Here is a 22,552-nt window from a genome sequence, read left to right as displayed (position 1 = left end):
TCAATGATTTCACTTTTATTTATCGCGGTCCATTTAGAAAATAAATGGCCACAAAAGCAGGCAATTTTTCAACTGGTGCTACAGTCACTCAAACACACTTCTGTAGCCTAAATATCATGCGTACCATCTAGAAATGTATGTTGATCTCTTTTTAGACTCTCTTACATACATGCTTAAACACTTAGTTAAGAGATTTACTGGGATCAAATTGCTCATTTGGAAAATATATTTTTGATCAATCTAAAAAAGGATTACATCTCCATTTCAGGACTTGATTTTTAAAGGGCACCTATTGTGCTGATGTAAGTGTCTCTTAAATTGTTCTAGGACCTCGATTATACTCATCAGTATGTTTCTTTTTATACAAAACTCTCATTTAATAAAGATATTTACATTACAAAATACGCTTAAGCCCCGCCCACTTAAAATGCACTGTTTTGGATGAGAAGAAGTCTCGTCCAAGCAACCACGCCCGCTCTGCTCTGATTGGTCACAAAAACACGATTTGCATTCAAGGACTCATGTCAATTTCACCACTAAAACTCCCGTTTTGTAAATTAAAAACGAAGGAGTAAAAAAACAAGCTTTGGTTGCTTAATGTACACACACCTAAAGGCAGAAGTAACTCTCACCATGTTTAAATAAATATTTATTTTGGTTCACCGATTAACCAGAGTGACATCAGAATGTATAATTTAAACCGTAATCTAGTTTGGTGAGATTTCAGATGGGAGAGAATTTTATTAAGTAATAACTTAAAAAGGAAGCAACGTCATGATGAATGACCTACTGGATTTTGAAGAGGGCGACCTCAACATTTACAACCTGTGAATAAGTAAGGAGAGTTGGGTTTTCACATTAGGTGCCCTTTAAGTGCATTTAAAAACTGTGTGTCATTTTTTCTGACGGCTGCTTCCAAGAATTCACTTGTAAGTGCTTACGCTGAAGAAATAAGATCAAGGACATTTCTTTGACGAGAGTTTTTTTGTGAGACAAGAGAAAGAGTTGGCCTTGCACTTCGGAAATCAGTGCTTCCGTGCGTTTCCCGTTTCATCTGTTGTAGTCGTTCGGCCAGGAAACCTCAACCTCAACCTCTAGCCCCCCCATTTCCAGGTTGCTCTTCTATCACTCTCTGCCAAGGTTCCCTCATTAAGGCCACACGGAAACATCTGTGCCCCGTAGACAAGATGACTTAGGCTTCCTGGCAAGAGCCGCCGCCGACATTGCTCCAACGGACGGAAGAAAAAAAAAAAAGTTACGGCCACAATAAATTGAGATGAACTTCTTTTTACTCAATGCAGCGTTGGGATAAATCACTGGTAGGGCCAGTTTTTTATTTGAGCCGTCTCGGTTTACAGCTTAAAACTATTTGCTTTGTGGGTGTGTTTTAGCAAATCCTCAGGAACAAAGTCCCTGTTGGTCCTTTTTTAATGGCTGTTGTTATTTATTTATTTACTTAAGTGATCACATCATGGTTTTTCATCTTGGGAAAATGGTGAAAGTGGGTTTTTTTTTGCAGCGAATCTAATGGATAAAACACCTAATATATAATCTTCAGAAAATGTCATTTCACTTCCTCTTCAACCCTTCCTAGTCCGAAAAGGTCACTAAATATAGAAATCCAACAACCAAGCCTGTGTATATCGATGCGGTGTGTTCATTTTCAATGGCCACTAGATGGCACTCCTTATTTAATGATGCCTGGAATTGAATTGGATTAGTTCATTATGGCCAAAAACTCTAAACATGAGAGTGCCATCTAGTGGCCTTTCAAAATGAAGACATTGTATCATGAGGCCTCATCAAACCATCACAAGGGTTTGACTTCAAAACTTGACTTCACACTTTTTTAAAATTGAATGTATTTTATCTATCGATTGATCTGCTCTCAAAATTGAAACAAGAGGAAAAACAGGAATCTATAGTATATGTTTATGAAGCTACAAGAAAGATGGGATGACAGGGTTTCATTGTATACCTGATATTTCTTTGTGATTTAAAAATTTAGGAGTAAGGCTTTGAGTATTTGCAGGATATTTGCACAGTTCCAGTGTTAGGTGCCCACCACATGATGGAGAAAGAGTGTTTTAAAATCTTATTTGTTTGGAAAAAAAATTTTCCTTGACCTTTTTTCTTACTCCCTCAGCAGTAGACCTCACATTGACTTTCTTGTAACTTTAAATTAATTATGATGCAGAATTTAAGAGGGCAGTCCAGATGGAGAATAACTTATTTTTAGCTAAAAGTGAACTTTTCACATTTAGCACCCCTCTGTTGATAACTATTACTGTTTTTTCTTTTTTACATATTAATTAAAAAAAAGTTTAAATTTCAATTTTAATCTTGGTTTTAATTTTAATTTTAAATGTATTTTTTGTCATGTTGGTCACAGCCTCAGATTGTGCTTGCTGTATATAGTTTGTATATATATTCATATATGTAAACAAACAACATTGTATCATTATAGACGTAGAGTTGCTTGTTGTTGTTTTAAAGCGCAACTAATGTGATGATTTAAGTGTATCTTAAACTGATCTCAATCCTTTATTGTATCATCAGTATTTGTCTGTTTGTACAAAACTCTTATTTCATTGAAATATTCACGTTAGAAAATGTGCTTAAGCCCCGCCCACTAAGAACAATTTTCTGGTGATTGGATCTTACTAACCATAACCACACCCACTCTGTGATTGGTCAAGCTTTAAGGTTTGTCTCTATGTGCCTTCAATCACAAAGTCTCCAGCTCCAAGGGACTTGTTGTATAAATAAGGCGAGGCGTGATTACAGCTGGCTGGAGGAGGAGGGAAGTCATTATTATGTCATAATGGACTCCACTTTCGTAAGCTCTTGTTTTACGGTATTTCAGACGGGGGAGATCTCAGGTTGGTCATATTTGATGATTCTAGATTATGTCATATCCATCCTTTTCTGTCGTTTTTTCCTCTTGACTCTTAGTGGTTTTTGACATTCTTCGTCCAACATGTCCAATACATTTTCATTCCTCATCTTCTAACTTTGTCTTCAATCTTATCCACTGGAGTTTCCTTTCATATACTCCCGTTTCAAATCTTAACCTTGCTGGTCACTCACAATGACAACTCACTCAGACTATCTGCCACTTCTAACTGTGCTCCCTGTCTAGTTTCTGGAGTGACTGTCTCAAGTAGTGTCCATTTTTAAAATGTATTTTTTTTCACAAGGTTAGTTACCTTTCAACAGACACACTCGAGTGACAATACAATGCTGTCATCCTGTTGTCGAGCCCAAGTGACTTTTATGACTTTAAAATGTCCTCCCCCTTATGAAATCTTGGCGAACTAGAGGTTACGAGAGGGAAGTCTATCGCAACGAAATAATGACTTCACTCCTCCTCCAGCCTGTAATCATGCCCTGCTTTGTTTATACAATGAGTCCCTTGGAGACGGAGACTTTCCGGATTGGTGATCCACGGTGACAAACATCGAGGCTTGACCAATCACAGCAGAGTGGGCGTGGCTATGGTAAACAAGATTTTAAGCTTCAGAACAAACAAAAAAAAGCGTCTTCAGTGGGCGGAGCTTAAGCACATTTTCTAATGTAAATATTTCAATGAAAAGACAGTTTTGTACAAACAGACACATACTGATCATACAATAGAGGTCCAATATCTATTTAAGTTTATTTTGTATGTGAAAAAATAAAATACTTCAAATCCTCTTGTGCCCATTTATCTCTTATTTCACAGGTTTTTCAAAAACAACGGCTGACTTGTGAGGTTTAGACCACAAAGCTAGAGGGTATCATCATGATCTAGAAGCCAGATGAGCTTTACTTAAATAAGACCGTGGATAAAAGATTACTTCTTCAAGTTAAACGTAATAAATCCATTTGTGTCAATTCAACGTGTTCACACCAGGCGGCATCACAAAAGACACAGCTTTAAACTAATCGGTGTTAATGAGAATGAAATTAAAACAAAAACTTCCCTGGCAGTGAAGCTGGCAAACTAATGCAGGAAGATCCTAATTAAATTACCGTGGATAATGTAATGTCGACCTGAGACTTGCAAATAACCAACAGTGAATGGAAAGGAAGGAGTTTTTTTTTTTCTTTTTCTGAAGGATCGAGTGAGTGTGTGTTTAACAAATGAAAGTGCGTCATGGCTGTTCAAAGCAGCTGAGTCGGTACATTTCTCCCAGGTACACAGAAAAGGCACAATTATATATTTTATAAGCCTCATTGTTTTCAATTTAGTGTAAAGCTACAGTAAGTATGGAGGCCAATAATGTTCCATTCACTGCTAAACGTTTTGTTTGAAAGGTCACTGCCAACAAATATTCTATAAAACTACATCAGAAAAAAGAAACAGAGTTCAAAATGTACTCTAAAACTTACATACGCATCAATGTCTGTAATAACAGATTTAAAAAATGGTAATAAAACAAATTAATAACACAACAATTCATTTTAACTTGGTATTTAACATGGTGTGCAAATTCCTATGTACAGTATATTAATCTTTTACTTTCATTTTAAGAATAATGGAAATGTACTTGGAATCTGTGCATTATAAGGTATGAAAAAGTATCTTTAAGTTTTGTAATATAGAGACAAATAAAAATGAAGCCATTCCATTTAACACTAGTACTTTACTTTGATTTTCTGTCACATCATAATAAGTGTACACTTTAAATGGCAATAATATCTGTGTACTTAATATAGTGGTTGAGTGTTTATTTCATAACAAAAAGAGCCTTTATATATATCTATATTGTTGTATATAGTTCTTAAAATCCTAAACAATACCTTCATTTTTAAGTTTCTTTTATAATTATTAGTAATATTTATTATAAAATCAAATTGAAATTTAATCTAAGTACATCTATAGTATATAAGTGTTTCTGCAGACTTTGTTTGATACAATTTTCTTTTTAGAACAGTTTAAATATTCTTGACAGCATTTTCCTATAAATTCTAAAATAGGATTTAAATAGGATAGGATAAAATGGAATGTTTTATTCCTCTATTCAGTGAGCTAAGCGACACCAAGGATTATGTGAGGGTGTATAGGTGTGTGTTCACTCACCAGCTGGGCAACTGCAAGAGGCCGTACCATCGGAGCGTGTCAGGCAGGTGGAGTTGTGCATGCAGGGATTGTGGAGAGGGTCGCAGGGGTCGTACGGCTGGTTGCACAGGGGACCATTGAAGAGCGGCGGACAGGTGCAGAAGAACTCCCCAGGTACATCTGACTCCTGACACTGAGCTCCATTCAGACAGGGCCCAGATTCACACTCGTTCACATCCTCAGAGCAGTTCTCGCCGGTCCAGCCTCGTGAGCACAAACACCTGAGGTGGAGGGATACGTGTGAAACCAGAGTTCCGAGACGCTCTTTAAATGCCTTTTTTTTTTATAAATGTTCAAGAAATTAAGAGGAAGGAAGGAAATAAATCGCTCTTTTGTGTTTGTTTAATTATTTTATTTGGGATTTTTAAAGAAATAATTAAATTAAATAATTCTGCACTTTTCTTTTTTAACTAATCCTAAAACCACTTTTACTCTTTTGTTTTTAATCAAGCTCACAGCTGATTGATTCTACTAATTGTATCCATTATTATTCAACTTATTTATGTCTAATTGTATCCTATTATTGCTTGTGTGTTTCATTGTTTATTTTTTCTATTTTAGTCGAGCACTAAGTGGCCAACATGTGTTGCATTTAAGTGCTTCATAAATAAAATGGTATGGTAAAACAAAGAATGTATTTTCTGTGATTATACAGTATTTGATCAATTTTCAAACGTGTCTTTAAAAAGGGTTGAGAAAACATTTAACGGTTTGTAATGTCAACACTGTCGTGATTGACATTGACGTTACATACAGTCACTTATCACTTAAACTTGCATGCTTTCTTGATTTAAAAATAATATGTTGTATCAATTTGCATGTTCTTATTTGACAAGGAAATGGGTTTCCATTCACTGAAAGCCACATTTGATTAAGGACGGATGAATTGTAGGACCGAAGTGGTGGAATTAAATGAAGACGTGGTGAGAGAGTCATCATGGGAATTGAAGCGCGTGTGATCCTGAAGCGCTCTCAACGCAGGTGAACACTCCACTTGGTGGCAGTGAGTACCTAAACACCACCGAAACCACTCCACCTTACGTTCCTTCCCAGCCGCTGGATTTTTCCACCTAAAGCGGTTTTACATCTCCCCAGCGAGAAGGGCATTAGCACAAGCAGATACACCAGCTTTTTCCTCCAATGACTCACACATCCCCTGGAACCTTTTCATGCTGTGAGCCACTGATTGACTCATTTGTTTTACCTGCCATCTGCAATTCATTATCTCAGCTGCCAGTGGAAGGACATATTGCTATCTCTGAACAGTTTTTTTTCAACCCATGCATTTATTAAACGGCCTGTGAGGACGGAGCCCCGGAGCCAGAACCTACTTGTAGCTGTTGTGGAGGTCTGTGCAGGTGCCGTTGTTTTCGCAAGGATGAGACGAACATTCATCAATTTCTTGTTGGCAGTGCTCCCCCTCCCAGCCAGAGTGACACAAACACTCATAACTCTGGTATGTGAAAAAAAAAAAAAAAAAAATTGCAGATCATCAGCCTATAAATACTGAAACACGGTGACAGAGTGCAGACGACTTAAACACGCCGCTATAATTCAGGAAGCACCTCATTAAAATCTCATCATTTTCAGTTAAAGCTGTAATTTACTGCATACAGGTGAAAGCTCTCAAATCTGAACCGTCTGACTGTTTGTGTATTTATTTATGAGTGTTGCATGCCGTGACGCTCGCAGCACTCGATTCACTTCGCCTTTAAAAAAAAAAAAATGTACAGCAAAATTGAAACTCCTACTCGTTTGGAAAGAGAGACGTTCTTGTGTAGTAGACAAGGATGTGCTTGTGTGAAGTGTTCACGTTACTGCATGTGCGTATCTCCAACCACCCACACCTTCTGGATCGCATGCAGTCATCTATTCTTGAAGACATTAAAGGAGTATGGCGGCTTTATTATCAAAGCTCAGAATGCCATCAGTGCTTGTGCTGTGCTGATAAGAGGTTTGGTACATTAACATTAAGTCCTTGAATGTCTTTTATTTTTTATAAACAATTTAAATTCAATTCAACCTTATTTCAAGTGTCAAATCATAACAGCGGTATCTTGTGACTTTACAGTATGCACAACACTATTTGATGCGTTGATGAGGCCTCATGATACAGGCATGGAGTGAAGACACTGTATCATGAGACAATAGACCACGGAATTACAGTCTCAGTTTGGAAATGATACCAGGTTTCATTGAATTTATAAATGTACCATTTAATGGTTTTCCAAAATGCAAACACTGTATCATGATACAGTGTCTTCGATACACAGCTGTATCATGATACAGTGTCTTCGATACACATCTGTATCATGATACAGTGTCTTCGATACACAGCTGTATCATGATACAGTGCCTTCAATACACTGCTGTATCATGATACAGTGTCTTCAATACACTGCTGTATCATGATGTAGTGTCTTCAATACACAGCTGTATCATGATACATTGTCTACGATACAAAGCTGTATCATGATATAGTGTCTTCGATACTCATCTGTATCATGATACAGTGTCTTTGATACACAGCTGTATCATGATACAGTGTCTTCGACACACGGCTGTATCATGATGTAGTGTCTTTAGACACAGCTGTATCATGAGGCTTCATCAACCCAAAACTAAATACCACTATAAAAAAGAAGAGAAAAACAGGTTCCTGCGGAAGTTAATTTCAACATACAGGAACCTCAAGTCAACCAGACTAGGTGTGAAAAGTCCCGGAGGTAGAAATTAGACGGTAGGAGTGAGAGGAAGAAAAGAAAGAAGAAGAGAAGAAGAAAAGAAAGAATAGATCAAATCCCAATAAATCTTTTTAATCCCTATGCTTTAGATTATTCAACAACTCAATCAAAAAGTTATTGACCATTTGATGGCTTTCCCAGATTGTCTAAGAAGCTCTGAAGTGCTACGATCTTCTTTGGAGCATTCTTAAGAATACTATGAAATAGTTTTCCCAGAGTCACTCATGGCTTAAAAAGACCTTTCCTTAAGATTTTTGACCACACCATTGACAAGACTATCTTCATTTCCCCCGAAATATCCACTTTTTGGATAATCATTCATTTACTTTCTACCATTTTGTTTCCTTATCTGGGTCACAGAGGGGCTGGAGCCTATCTCAGGATTAGAGGTAGGGAACACACTGAACCGGTCATCAGTCTATCGCTGAGGCAAACAATCAGGTGTCTGGCTGACACTCGACCAGTCAGTAATCTAGAGTTAAACGTTTCAATAAAATAGTTCAGAAATGATAGATAGAGCTTTAATAACACTATAACATCTTAAATTAATCCATTACACTACAAGAATAACAACAGAATTATAAAAAGTTGGTCAATGCCAAGGGTCTATTCACCGTATAATCTCATAACCACTGCTAAAATTAAGACAAAATGTAATTTTCAGATGGTTTGTCCTGTTGTAACAAGTCCAATTTAATTGAATACTGCTAATGATTTAACTAATCAATAAATTAAAACACGTGAATAGGAAAAACATATTCTACCAAACTGGAGAAAAGGTCCAAGACTGTAGTCTACAAGTCCTATAACAATACATTATTAAACACATCTTAGGCATGAATGTAGTTTTTTGAACTACATTCTGAAACTGAATTGCCCTTCATTAAGCCATGACAATAGCTAAAAGATTTGATAATTTTGACATGTACAATATATTATGATTTAAAACCGATTATCATGAAAAGAAAATTCTATGCTTATCTCATGTTCACGAAATTGATTAGGTTTCATTGAAGAGCTTTGCAAATGTTTTTCAAACATTCCGGGGGGCTTCGTAAAAAATCAAGCTAATCTGGATTTTATTCTCTAGAGGGGAGCCCTTAAACTTTGTGTGACGGAATTTGTACACTGGAGTGTTCGGTGTTAGAGGGTACCAGCAGTCATCTGGTGATGAATTAGTTACCTCCAGGAGGATCATATTCCATACCCCTGGCAATAGACCATAATCTCGTCTTTGCTGCTAAGTCACCTTCAGGGACGTCAGCGCCGTAAAATCAGCTAATGTGCTGTGGAACAAAGTGTTTCTAAAAAATACAGAATATTCCTAATAGGTTTACTCGAGAGAGTTTGAACTATAAATTACATTTTCTTTGCTAGATAGTTATGTGAAATAAATTACAAATAACTATACAACGTGGGGTGAAAATGTCTGAAGACTAATATCATCTATCCATCTATAAACAATGTGTCGGTTAATTTTCCAACTCTCTAAATGTCATCTTCACTCCTCGAGCTGCTTTTCTCAAAGCTTTTAGTGTCGAGACGAGAAGCTGTGCTAAATTGCGCTAAATTGAAACCCATCATTTTTATCTAAATGCAAGTCCATTTAGATGTTTATCTGTTTTGGCGCAATTCTTTATATTATGCAAACTGTTGTACGTACCAGATGGAGGTCTTTACATATAGAGTTGCTACTGCATGAATTGTTGATGCAGTCGTCAATGTCCTTTTCACACCTCAGGCCCGTGAAACCAGGATCGCAGAGACAGTTAAAGGCGTTGATCACTGCAATAGAAAGTATCGGTGAATCAGCTAAATTAAACAACTTTGTTTCAATGAATGTATCACATCATGTACTATTTTATTTTATCGTTAAAATACCCTATTAAAAAATATTTTATTTTGGTATTGAATGAAAAGGGAATTTAAAGAACAAATATACAATTTTATATTTTATATTATATATTTTATATACAATAAATTAAATAGGATAGTATTAGATTATTAAAAACATAAAAACAATGCACTTGGATATCACTAAACAAGCAGACAAGACCCACAATAAGTACATATGACACAAATGAGACATGTGTGATTGTTGTGCAACGAAAGTTGTGTATGAATGCAAAGACAATAACTGTATAAAAACTTTAAAATACACTGCACCTGACTCAAAGTCAAAGATGAGATTCATTTATATTAATTAAAAATAAATACTGAAAGAACTGATGCATTCTGCATTTCACCTTTTTAAGTTGTTATACTTCATTATTATGACATTTTTTAATCTACTGTTTTAATGAAACTTTTTTTGTTTGCCTGTATTCATCAATTATTCCTATTGTTATGTATTTGTACAATGTATACAAGGCAATAATAATAAAGTAGGACAAAAGCAAGATTTTTACCTCTGTGTTCAATGTAAAAATGACTACAAAATATATTTAATATATTTTCTTCACATTTTTTCATATTAATATTCCATTCTTAAAATATTTTTAAATAAAACTATTTTATTAAATATTTAACTTTGCATTTATTCATCAATTATTTCAATGTTAATGTATTTTTCCAATTTTTAAAAGGCAATTATAATATAATTTGATGGAAGCACTATTTTTACCTCTTGTGTTCCATGTAAAAATAACTAAAAACATATATTTTATATTAAAATGAGAGCGTTAAATTTGGGATCAATCCTCTTGGGTACTCACAAAGGCTAGGCTTATAATGAAATGTATGTTTTTCTCCAATCCCACAGCAGAGAAAATGTGCGTTGATCAATTATGAGTCATTCTGCACCAAACACAAATGCCTTATTCAGCTAATATTATGCCTGTTCACCTTTTCTCAATGGTATCCTATAAAGTAGGGATGAGGATAATTAACGTCCTCATCATTCGTTTTAACTTTCATCCTGATTGCAATGAAGCCAAGGAAATAACAAGTGGGACAGAGGGTGGGGGATTTCTTTGTTGAGATATGAAAAACACACACAGTAATTGCTTCATTTAAATTTGAGAATATTCTGAAACTAATAACCAATTCGTAGCCTTCTTTAACAATTAATGACAAGAGATATATCATGTAGTTTCCGCAACACAACACTGGTGTACAGGCGGCCGCTGACAGAGGTAATTGCAGTTCTTACAGGAGTGAATTTATTACTTCCCCAGTCTGGGTCCCAGGATTCTTCATTATCCCAAAGATTTACCACGTAATCTATGCTGTCACTCTGTCTTGGTACGTGTAGCTTCTATTACTCTCATTAAATGCTTTAGGTCCTTGGTGGCAGCAGCATTACTCATCGAAGTCACTACATTGTTCTCTGCTTGGGTTGGCTGAGGCTTCATGTTGACCATCGACCATGAGTCTAGATAAGTCTGAACCAGGGGTTGGCAACATGCGGACCTTCACCACTCTGATGCGGCTCAGTGAGGTTTATCTTAATAACTATTGGTATAAATAAGCGTATTCAAATCAAAAGAGTATTTTTTCAATGATGCATTAAAAGTGATCAGTTCTCTTTCAGTTATCCTTTTATTTAAGAAAAACTGTTACTACTCTATGCATTCACTACATGCTCTTCCCACACCCTAACCTGTCTGAGACTGACCCTCTTAAAGGAACAGTAACACGCACAACACAAAACTTTATATTTTACTTAAAGGGCAATGGATGTGAAAACTTAACTCTCCTGACTTACTCACATGTTACAAAAGACTTCCTCTCAAGATGCAGTAAGTCCCTCATCATGACCATTATTCATTTTTAAGGTTCTCCCCAATCTGAAATCTCAGCGAACGAAAGGTTACATGAGCGGAGTCCATTATAACATAATAATGGCTTCACTCCTCATCCACCCAGCTGTAATCACGCCCCTCTTTGTGTACACAACGAGTCCCTTGCTTGACCAATCACGGCAGCTGGTTATGGTAAACAAGATTTAATCTCCAGAAAAAATTAAGCGTTTTCAATGGGTAGGGCTTAAAAACATTTTCTGATGTAAATATTTAAATGAAAAGAGAGTTTTATAGAAAGAGACAAATACTGATAAGTATATTAAACACATTATTTGCCCTTTAAGTATGTATTTCATTTCATAAACAGTAAAAAATGTAACCCCCTTGGACACCATTAAGAACCTAAAATAAATGTATATATAAGTTTCCTAATATCCATACTACATTTAAGAAAATCATTGCTGTTGTTGATGTGAATCTCTCTGCAAGATACGAACTGTTCGGCTGCCCAAGATCAATTTAAGACACACTTAAATCAAACATTATTTGACTTTTATGTTTGTTAAAAAATGTTTCGATGACTCTTGGTGAACTATTATATTTTAAGACTATATAAAACATATTGTTACATTATTATAAATCAGAAATACTGTAATTAATTTTTGATAACAAACCATTTTGTATTTTTCATTGTTGAATTGAAAGTAATAATAATGATGATGATATGATTAAAATGATATTTAAATCTTATTTTTTATATCATACTTCAGAGTCACACAGCTCTTTACATAAGAGCAAAGTTAAAACAGTCAGTTTAACTGGACACAGTGCATGAAAACTACAGAACAAAACATTGTCATGATTAATATGTATGCTTTATTTATAGTTTGTTTATAGCTAAATAAACATTACATAGACTGATACAGTATTTCATTTTAACCCTTGTGTTGTCTCTGGGTCAAAGTGAACAACCTCCCTGGCTTCCATAGATACATATGCAGTGGTGGAGGTCGTTCATCTTGACCCAGACACAACACAAGGGTTAAAAGCCAAAAGAGTGTGTTTTCCTTTCGTAGGAAACAGTTTGGAATGGCTCTCAGAGTGGTAAAGGCTGCCGACCCCAGGTCTAGACAAACAGCTTCTTCGCTTAACTAGACCACCAGGAGAGAGAGAGGGTTGCCTCAAATATTTATACCACATCATCACACATGCCACATATTACAGTGTCATCTAGTCGGATAAGATAATCATTATGTATCTCTCGCCTGGTAAAAAAGAAAAAATGTAAATATTTAATATAATCATGGAAAATCATTTGCAACTAAAACTAGATACTTAAAGAACTAAATTACTAAATCTTTCAGAGATTATTTTAAAAACAATATTATTTTGTTGAAGCATTTCTAAGTGTTTAGTGTCTAAGTTTTTTTTATAAATATCTTCAAAACATCACAAAATTAAATAACATTAAGCTTGACACTTAACACCTGAGGTAAGCAATATTCAAGTTAATACATACAAAATACGTAATTGCAAGATTTAAGGGTACAATTGTGACTGTGTTATTGTATCGCAGTTCAGTTCATTTTCCTGATAAGAGGAGAAAACCATTTTCTGTTCAGTACCGTCAAAGCAGGAGCCGTGAACGCACGGGTTGGAGCTGCACTCGTCGACGTCCACGTCACAGTGCGGGCCGGCGAAGCCCCTGTGACACTGACAGCGGAAGCCTGAAGGGTATCGGATGTGATCCAGTTCCTCCACACACAGACCTCCATTCTTGCAAGGATTACTGGCATTGCAAGGTAGAAAGTCACAATTATGACCTGGTGAGACAGAAAACAGAGAAAAGCAAAACAATTATTAGAGGCTAGAATGACAAGCTCAAAGTGACAATAATGAACAAAAATATAGTTATCTATGAACAGAGAATTTAGATCTTGATTTACTTTATTTAATGTTCATTTTATATGGTGGTAAGTTAAGCAGCTGCAAAACAGCAGTTAGTCAAAGAATGCTTCAGGAATATTTGTTTATTGAATGGTTGAACTTGAACCTTAAAAGGGACAGTGTGTCCAAAATTATTTATTCTCTCATTTTCAACTCACCCTCACGAAGGTTTGGGATTATTTTCAGAGTAATCTGTTCCTTTTTAGAGTTACAGACAAAATGTATGTACATTTTAATGTAGCGACTGGAGCTTTGTTGGCTTCGTTGTGTTCTTCGTCCAAAAAGACACATTTAAAAAGATCCAAATACCTCCATACTGCTCGTCCACCTTGAACTTAAGCCTCGACATAACAAATTGTTCAGAAAAAAAACTTGGTTTGTAGTTGAAGCTTCTAGTTTCACAACTGCTGCATGGAGTCTTTTTTTCTCAAATTCATTGCAAGTGTGCAAGATTTATGCTGGTATCTTCCGCTGATTAAACATCTTAAAATATTGACTTCATTTTTGGAACGATACCTAGTGTCGAGGCTTCAATAAAAAATAAACATAACAGACAAGCAATATGGTGGTAATTGGTAAGTTTAAACGGAGCTCCAGTCGCTACGTTCCAAAAAGGAGAGGATGTGAATAAATACTCCAAATCCTTAGTGGAATATGAGGATGAATTACTTATTCTGAGTAAACTATAACTTTAAATTTGATCGACATAATTTCACTACTTGCACAGTAGCAGATAACCAAGAAAAAAGTGTAGGATATAAATAACATGACCACATACTCTACTGCTTGATGGCTAAAGAGGCTGACTTCACTCCACGACTACCGAGCTATACTGTACAGATCAACCAACTGCTGAGACATGTGAACCACACGGGATGTATGACTAAAGGCTTGTCGACAAAGCGGTCGCTCGAGAAACTAGACAGACAAACCGATGCACTGCCTGGATTGATTGTCAGAAAGCTTCTGACTCAATGCCACACTTGTGAATCCTGGAATGTCTGAAGCTGTACGAGGTCAACAAGACTCGAAGGGCATTCGTTTCAAACTCAACCAAACAATGGAACATCAACCTTGAGGTAACTTCGAATGAGGTATATCTCAAGGAGAGTCTCCACTTAGGTCTTGAATAGAAATGAAACCCTGTTCAGCCAAATAATCAATAGGACTAGCTATTGATACCACCTCCGAAATGGGACTAACATCAGTTACCCCTGTACAGATGAAATAAAGCTCTACACTATCAGCAAGTCAAATAAAGACACGCTGATCCACATTATCAGGAACTACAGCAGTGACATTGGAATGCCGCTGGGATTAGGAAAGTGTGGCGGAAATGTGACAAAAATAAAGAAGTCCAAACAGAGGGTGTAACAATCCCAGAAGGATACCATAGCCACACCACAACCAAATACTGTACCTCAAGGTTTCACACAGGGCCACATAGGGTTGGATTTTATTTCCTCCGATAATGTTTAAACCTCTATTTAAAACATTGACATTTATAAGTAAGTAAGTTTCTTTTTTTTATATAGCGCTTTTCCAGACCATAACTGGATGATTTGGGGGAAATACATTATTACTATTACCTATTATTTTGCTTTGTCATTCCTTCTATGGACAAATCCGTCATTTCCATTGTGTTACTACATTTTTCAACTGAGAGGTCATTGCAGTAAACTCAATTGATTTCCATGTTTCTACCCACGCAGACCTTGTAGAACTATTCAAAAGTTTTTTCTTAAATAGCTAGTAAATCACTGAGATTGGTTTGGACATCAATATAACTTACATTTGCTGATGATTAGAAGTAAAAGAATACATATAATAATCAATTTCACGTTGTAATTAACACTAACCAACAACCTCCCTGGCACAAGGGATACCTCAACCACATTTGTTTTCCAGCCTATGGGTCCCAGAGATAACACAAGGGTTAAAAGATTTATTCCAATTTAACCTTAATGTAATATTCATTGTTTTAATTGCGGCTTTCTGGCCCAGTTGCAGAGCATGGTTATACTGCTTCAGTAAAAAAATGTTTTGTACAGTTGACCTTGGACTTTGCAGCCGTCGACCACATTAAAGAGCTCCATATTTGCTTCTGGCCAGATAAAGTGTAGATATTTCAAGGCGCAAATACCCTAATTCTAGTACAAAACAAGCAAAAGCTTTTCTTAAAGTAATACAAGCCATATGGGTAAAGATAGATGGATAGATAAAGCATGGAATTAATTATATTTGAAGTCACAAAGTTCTTACATCTAGTACGAAACAAGCAACAACTAGTGTCAAAGCAATACAAGCCATGTGGATATGAAATTAATGATCATGCCGGCTGAACGTGTTCCAACTGACATGGTGTTTCGTTATTGAATGTCAGACACCACTAATAGCGTCCCGGCAGAGACCTATTCGTGGCTACATGCAGCGTTATTCTCGCTCAAGTGGAAATCGCACCGAACTCTCACAGGATGTGCGAATGTGACAACAGTGTAAACACGAGTGTGAGTTTAAGAGCGCCATCTGGGGATGAGTGGGAACTCGGTGTATGTTTACCATTAAGGGTAATCACATCGCAGCACTTGGCATGCCTCCAGGAGTGACCTTTGGATGACGGTGACATGCTTGAAACTATGGATTGATGGTATAAGATTCTTAACAAGGTTTATACATAGGCATTAAGAAAAGAGTTCAGACATGGAATTAACATAGTTTATTTAAGAAAATGTGTTAATATTTATTAAGCTGACCTAAAAAAAATAGTTTTGTTGTAACTGCCAGAATCTTGTATGGAAACTAGAAAGAGTTTAAAAGTGTGAGTGTAAAAAGAGTGAATAAAATGCAATGTGAATGCTCACCCTGCTGTGCTGTGGAAGTTGTAGTCGAATTTTTATTAAAAGTAGAAGAAGCGGAATTAGTAGTAAAAAAAGAAGTAGTAGAAGAATAAAAGTAGTAGTAGAATAAGTAGTAAAAGTAGAAGAAGTAGTAGAAGTAGAAGTGGAATTAGTAGTTAAAGTAGAAGAATTGGAATTAGTAGTAAAAGTAAAAGTTGTAGAAAATTAAAAGTAGTAGTAGAATTAGTAATAATTTAGATGTAGTAGTAGGAATAGTAGTAGAATTAGTAGTAAAAGTAGAAGTAGTAGTAGGAATAGTAGTAGAAGTAGTAGAGGAATTAGTAGTAAAAGCAGAAGTAGTAGGTCAAAGTGGAAGGAGTTGAAACATGAGTTGAACAGTTCAAACTTGTTTGAAGTAAAACTAAAATTCTTGTTTGGTTGTACATCTACTAATATTTGTGTTATTAAGAAGGAAACGTTGAAAAAAAAAAGTTGTTTCAAAATCTGCAGTTTTCTTTTATCTCCACATAACCTGTTCCTTCCTCACAAAAAACATAAAATGTGTGACATATACCTGTAAGCATGATGGAGGTGGCAGGCAATGACAGACGATTTTTTCTTTTAACCCATTGACTTAACAGTTGTTGTTTTTTTCTCGGGGTTGTGAAAAATTATAAGCAGATACGTTTGAAACCATACTAGCTAGAAAAACAATCAAAAAAAAAAATATCGCTAATGTATCTGCAATTTAAATTTGTAGTCGTAACAGATGTTGCACCTGGATAACCGGCTCATCATTTTATCCAGTTATTTTTTTACTCTATCTGTAGCTAGTTAATGAGGGTAATTAAGCTTTTGTCTGCCATTTAAACAGACAGTTTGGGTTCATTTTATATTTTCCAAAAGGGATAAAATATAATTTAAGATTAATTTACACCATTTCTCATTGGTACAAGTCATTGTAGAAATTAGTAAATCAGAGGTAAACCATCAAAAATGGTTTGGACATGTAGTGCTGATAGTTTGGAAATGGAATCATCACAAAAAAACAAAAATAGAAGGAGAAATATTGATGTTTATAGATGTTTAAAGATGACGTGACGTGGTAAGACGTAGTGATGGGTTGATGAGGCCTCATGATAGAGCTGCGTAGTTAAGCAACTGTATCATGATTCAGTGACTTCAATTTTTAAAGGCCACTAGTAAAATGGAAAATGATTCCAGGTTTCATTGAATTACTGGATCAGAGAAATATTATAAAGGAGAGAGTGACGTATCAAAATGAAGACACTGTGTCTTCACTACACAGCAGTATCACAAGGCCTTACCAAACCAGGTGAACTTCTTGATGGAAATGGCCAAAAGACAAAGAAGAAGAAGAGTACCATTCATTTTTGTTGTAATTATGTCATTATCGTGACACCTTTTTCCATTTCTAACCGGAAAATCTCATACCACGACATCCCTTTTACAGGAATACTATGTGGATACATGAATGGCGGGACAGACAAAGAGATAGATGAAGAGATGGATGATATATTCAGAATTGATTGGAAAAGTTTACAGGTAAAAGAAGGATGGAGGGTCAAAGGAGAATGGGATGCATAGTAAAACGCCAGTTAAGAAGTGTTGAGGATACACACTTAGACAGATGATAGAATGGCATGTTGGGTTGATAGATTATTTAACTGACGGATAGATATATTGATCGGTTAAAGGGTGCAATGAGGGATGGACCAATATGCTGATTGACAGATGAAGTCATATCCAGGCTAATCAATGGATGGATGACGACATGATGAATTGATGGCTGGATTGGATTATAGATGGACTGATAAAATGACACATACAAACAAGACGAAGTGCAAAATGCAATTGATTATCTGCATTTGTCAGTGAGAAATATTCATTTGGTTAAGTGAGATCAGACCAGTGAAAATAATCACATGTGAAGTTAATTAACTTTTTGCGGCGGTTCCCAGTGGTCTTGTTACCTTTAAATGGAGCCACACATTGGCAGAGGTAATTACCATCTTGGTCAATGCAAGTAGCTCCATTCTTGCAGGGAGATGAAGCACACTCATCAATTTGAAGTTCACACTTGGTGCCTGGGACAGAAGAGGACAGAGATTAATGAGTTTTACAGAAGAGTCGCGAATCAATCAAAGTCTTGTTCAAAGGAGGCACAAATCGATGGGAGACATCAACTTGCATCACTCTCGCCCTGTTGTGGTTGAAAAAATGTTCTGAAAATAAAGTACAATATTCCATCAGGTGCGGACGCAAGCGTGAAGCCACCATCGGAAAGTGTTGTTCAAAGAAACTTGTGACGAAATACACCCAGGAACAGTAGAAGAGATGATGATTGTGATGATGATGATGATGGTGATGATGATAATACAGTAGAGTACCATTACAATGCCAAGACATGAAAGGATGAACAACAGTCCAGATGCAGTAATGGCACATTGTATCTTTCTTGGCAGTGATGCATGAATGGAATCATTTCAATGCCAGAAGACGTCTTTTAAAAGTACATCTATGAGTAAAAAAAAAGAAATACGCTAAACTTAAAAAAAAAGTCCTACTAATGGAGTAATATATTTAAAAAAAATACAAATATGAAAATAAAGCCTATATAAGTTGATTGATGAAGAGGCGGATCTGACTGCACTTGTAGAATGAGTGTGAGGAGCTTGGGTTAAACAAGACCAAAACAGACATTGCAATAATTATTTGTTCACCCACCAGTAAACCCACGCACACAGGAGCACTCGTAGCCAAGAACGAGGTCAATGCATGTTGCGTTGTGCAGGCAGGGCGAGGATTGGCACTCATCGATGTCGACTTCACAGAAGTTGCCTAAGAGCACATTTGGGAAATTAAAATGCAAAATACAAATACAATGTAAGAGGTATGACTTTAACAAACAGCAAGAAGAATTTCTCTGGATCGGTTTACTGTGTAATTTCAGCTGTTTTTTTTCATCACAATTTTAATAGTCAAGTAGAGGTAAATTTATTTGTCTTTCTAACTTAATCTTTTCCCCAAAGGACTGTACACACACACACACACACACACACACACACACACACACACACACACACACACACACACACACACACACACACACACACACACACACACACACACACACACACACACACACACACACACACAAACATGTTTATTTTTATTTTATTATTTATAACTTTTTTCTCCTTTTTAACCCCTGTGTTTTCTCAGGGTCAAGGTGACCCGAAGGCCTGAAAACAAATGTGTTTGTGGCATCCCTTGTGTTGTCTCTGGGTCAAGACAAACAACCTCCACCACTGCATAAGTATTTCTGGAAGCCAGAGAGGCCGTTCACCTTGACCACAAGGGAACACAAAGGGATACCACAAACACATTTGTTTTGGGGGCTACGGGTCATCTTGACCCAGTGATAACACAGTTACTGTTTATAAAGGAATAAAAAAAACATTTGTCTATAACAAAGAATCATACAAGCACTACGCTTTCATGAAAACACGAGACCTGCAGGCCAAAACTAGTATAAATAATGTTTAAAAGGCAGATTCACACTTAAACAATCCAAGAGGGAAAAAATAAAGATGAAAGGATAAAATAAATATTACGTGAAATGTTAAACAGTACAATATGTCTTGTTATTTTTTACACCAAACTTAATACATTTGCATCTAAGAAAAAATGTGGTATTTAAAATTCAGACTGATATTTTGGTATGTGGACTTTAATATTTATTATTTTATTTTAACTGGTTAAACAAAAAAAGCCTATTTTATGTGGTATCATGCTGATAACAAAAAAGAACACTGGAAAAAAGGAATAATACATAAGGAAATATAATGTATACAGTATAATATATTAAGTGACATATAAGTGAGAAAAATATTGTAGTAAAGGCGATTATATATACTGCAGTCAAACTTGTGAAAATCCTGGCACTTTAATGAACCATGTTGTGTTTGTTCCAGAAGCTGCACGGCCTTCTTTTTTATTCATTGGCCTCTTGTCGGAATTTCCTTTGACACTCAACGTAATATGAGAGAGACTTTACGTGTGCAAATGTGTGCTTATATACAGTCTCCTCGGACTCCACGGGGATTTATAATGGTTCTTGCTTATTAAAGTGTCAGAAGGGGCGTATAAATATAACACAGTGGTTTGAGGGCATATATCAAACAGATAAATGTTACCAAATAGGCAAGCGTTCTTCTGCTCCGTATACATTACAAACATTACTGGTCTGCGAAGGATGCGACCTACCTGAGAATCCTGGATTACAACGGCAGCTGAAGGAGTTGAGCTCGTCAAAACAGGTGCCTCCATTTTCACAAGGTTGGCTTAGACACTCATCCACTTCAATCCCACAATTATTTCCTAAGAAAGCATGAAAGTGGAAATATAGACACGGTGCTTCATGGCGTTGTAACCACCTAATTTGGTGCCTTTACTTACCAATAAACCCTGAAGCACAGAAGCATTTGTAACCACTGACGGTGCTCTCACAGATGCTTAAGGGGCCGCATGGATTTCCTTCACATGCATCGATGCTTGCCTCACAAAACCGGCCGGTAAATCCTGCAGGGACAGAGTCAGGTATTCCTGTTTATCAGTGGACGTGACACCTAAAACAGGAATAAATTACAATAAAACAGGAATAATGTGAATTGGTAAACCGGTATATCCCATCAGGGGTTTTTCCACTGCAAGTGAGTGTCCTTGATATTAGCCTTTCTGTACTCATCGATTAACCTCATTGATTTGCTTACTTTTGTATTTTTTTCCAACATTTTTTGTCCAACACTATATCTCATCCAATTGGGTTCAAACCATCTGGCTTTTCACTTGTTTCTCCACATCAGTCAATTGGCAACTGTTTTATTTTCATGTCTAAAAAAGAAGGAGCTGTCTCGCCTTCTGTTAATACAAAACTCTGCAGCGAGAATTGGAGAATTGTGACCTGCTCTAGTAGAAGAACTCACATTTCCCCGATCCTTAAACCTCTGCATTGGCTGCCAGTTTCTTTCAGGATCAATTTTAAAATTCTGGTTCTTACTTTCAGAGCTATTCATGGTCAGGCTCCTCCTTACATCATTGATCTGATCCAGCCTTACACCCCAGCTCGGGCTCTGAGGTCTGTGGATCAGAATTTACTGATGATTCCTCGCACACAGTTCAGGACCAGAGGCGAGAAATCCTTCCAGGCTGTTGCTCCTTAGCTTTAGAACAATCTTCCTCTCACTCTTCGTTTGATGGATTTATGGTGTTTGTCTTATATATGGCATTAATCAAAATTTTACAATCTGCGAACTTGAGATGCTCACAAAATATACACCTGCTCCTGAGCATGTAAACTTTCACCTTTGGTATGTTCTCTATTCACTAAACAAAGGAAAAATTAACAGACCGAGATTAAAGTTAGCTTGATATTGAACATTTTTTTCTAAAACCAGCCAAGTCTTCTTCCACTGAGCCTGAACTTAAGTCACAGATCACGTCCGGTCAAAACTTCCAAAAACCTTTTTAGCTACAGCGGATGGTGTGTGAGGATCTGATAAGTTCGTCTATATGTTTGACAGGTATGTTCGCATGATTAATGGCATCTGTCACATCGCTGCATTTTGACTGTCCTGTCACAACTCCACTACTAACAGAAATAAATAAAATATATATATTTTTACTCCAGAATAGAATAAAATAAAATGTATACTTTTAATTCCACTACTTACAACAGTGCTGTTAAAATAAATATTTTTTATTTTCTTCTAAGAAAATAACATGTTTTTCTGAACTCCACTTCACCCAAAATTATTTGGATCTCTGTTTAAGAAAAGTTTGTTTCTCTCCTTTGGTGTGTCTGACAGGTGGATGATGTTGGACTCCTTGGCTTTAAAACAAAGTTTAAAGTTAAAATTAAACACTGATAGTTACTGGATATTGCACGTTGCTCCAGGTTGTCTAAGACTGTTAATGCACTTCTTAAATTTACTGTTGATATTGAGAAGCACTTTTCTATAATCACTTTCACAGTTGATTAGATAAAGCATTTGCTCATTTATTTGTAAAAGCCAGAAAAAGTCTTTAAAATAAACAGTATATCGTTGTTCCTACATTATCACAATATATCACTATATATTGTATCGTCGCACA

General features: G+C 36.2%; 1 protein-coding gene across 1 annotated transcript in view; it reads right to left on the bottom strand.

Annotated features, from left to right (window-relative positions):
* The window catches only part of eys (EGF-like photoreceptor maintenance factor), a 186,218-nt gene that overhangs the window by 114,564 nt on the left and 49,102 nt on the right, over nucleotides 1-22,552 (bottom strand). Inside the window, exons 14-21 of the mRNA XM_087803281.1 lie at nucleotides 20,858-21,004; nucleotides 20,666-20,779; nucleotides 19,124-19,237; nucleotides 18,370-18,483; nucleotides 13,217-13,414; nucleotides 9,512-9,633; nucleotides 6,436-6,557; nucleotides 5,066-5,325 (exon numbers count right to left, since the gene is read on the bottom strand). Coding sequence (XP_087659407.1) covers nucleotides 5,066-5,325; nucleotides 6,436-6,557; nucleotides 9,512-9,633; nucleotides 13,217-13,414; nucleotides 18,370-18,483; nucleotides 19,124-19,237; nucleotides 20,666-20,779; nucleotides 20,858-21,004 — 1,191 coding nt within the window. The remainder of the gene's footprint in view (nucleotides 1-5,065; nucleotides 5,326-6,435; nucleotides 6,558-9,511; nucleotides 9,634-13,216; nucleotides 13,415-18,369; nucleotides 18,484-19,123; nucleotides 19,238-20,665; nucleotides 20,780-20,857; nucleotides 21,005-22,552) is intronic.

The sequence above is a fragment of the Callionymus lyra genome, chromosome 11, assembly GCF_982586985.1.
Source record: "Callionymus lyra chromosome 11, fCalLyr1.hap1.1, whole genome shotgun sequence".
NCBI lineage: Eukaryota > Metazoa > Chordata > Actinopteri > Syngnathiformes > Callionymidae > Callionymus > Callionymus lyra.
This window is presented reverse-complemented; position numbering and strand designations above follow the sequence as displayed.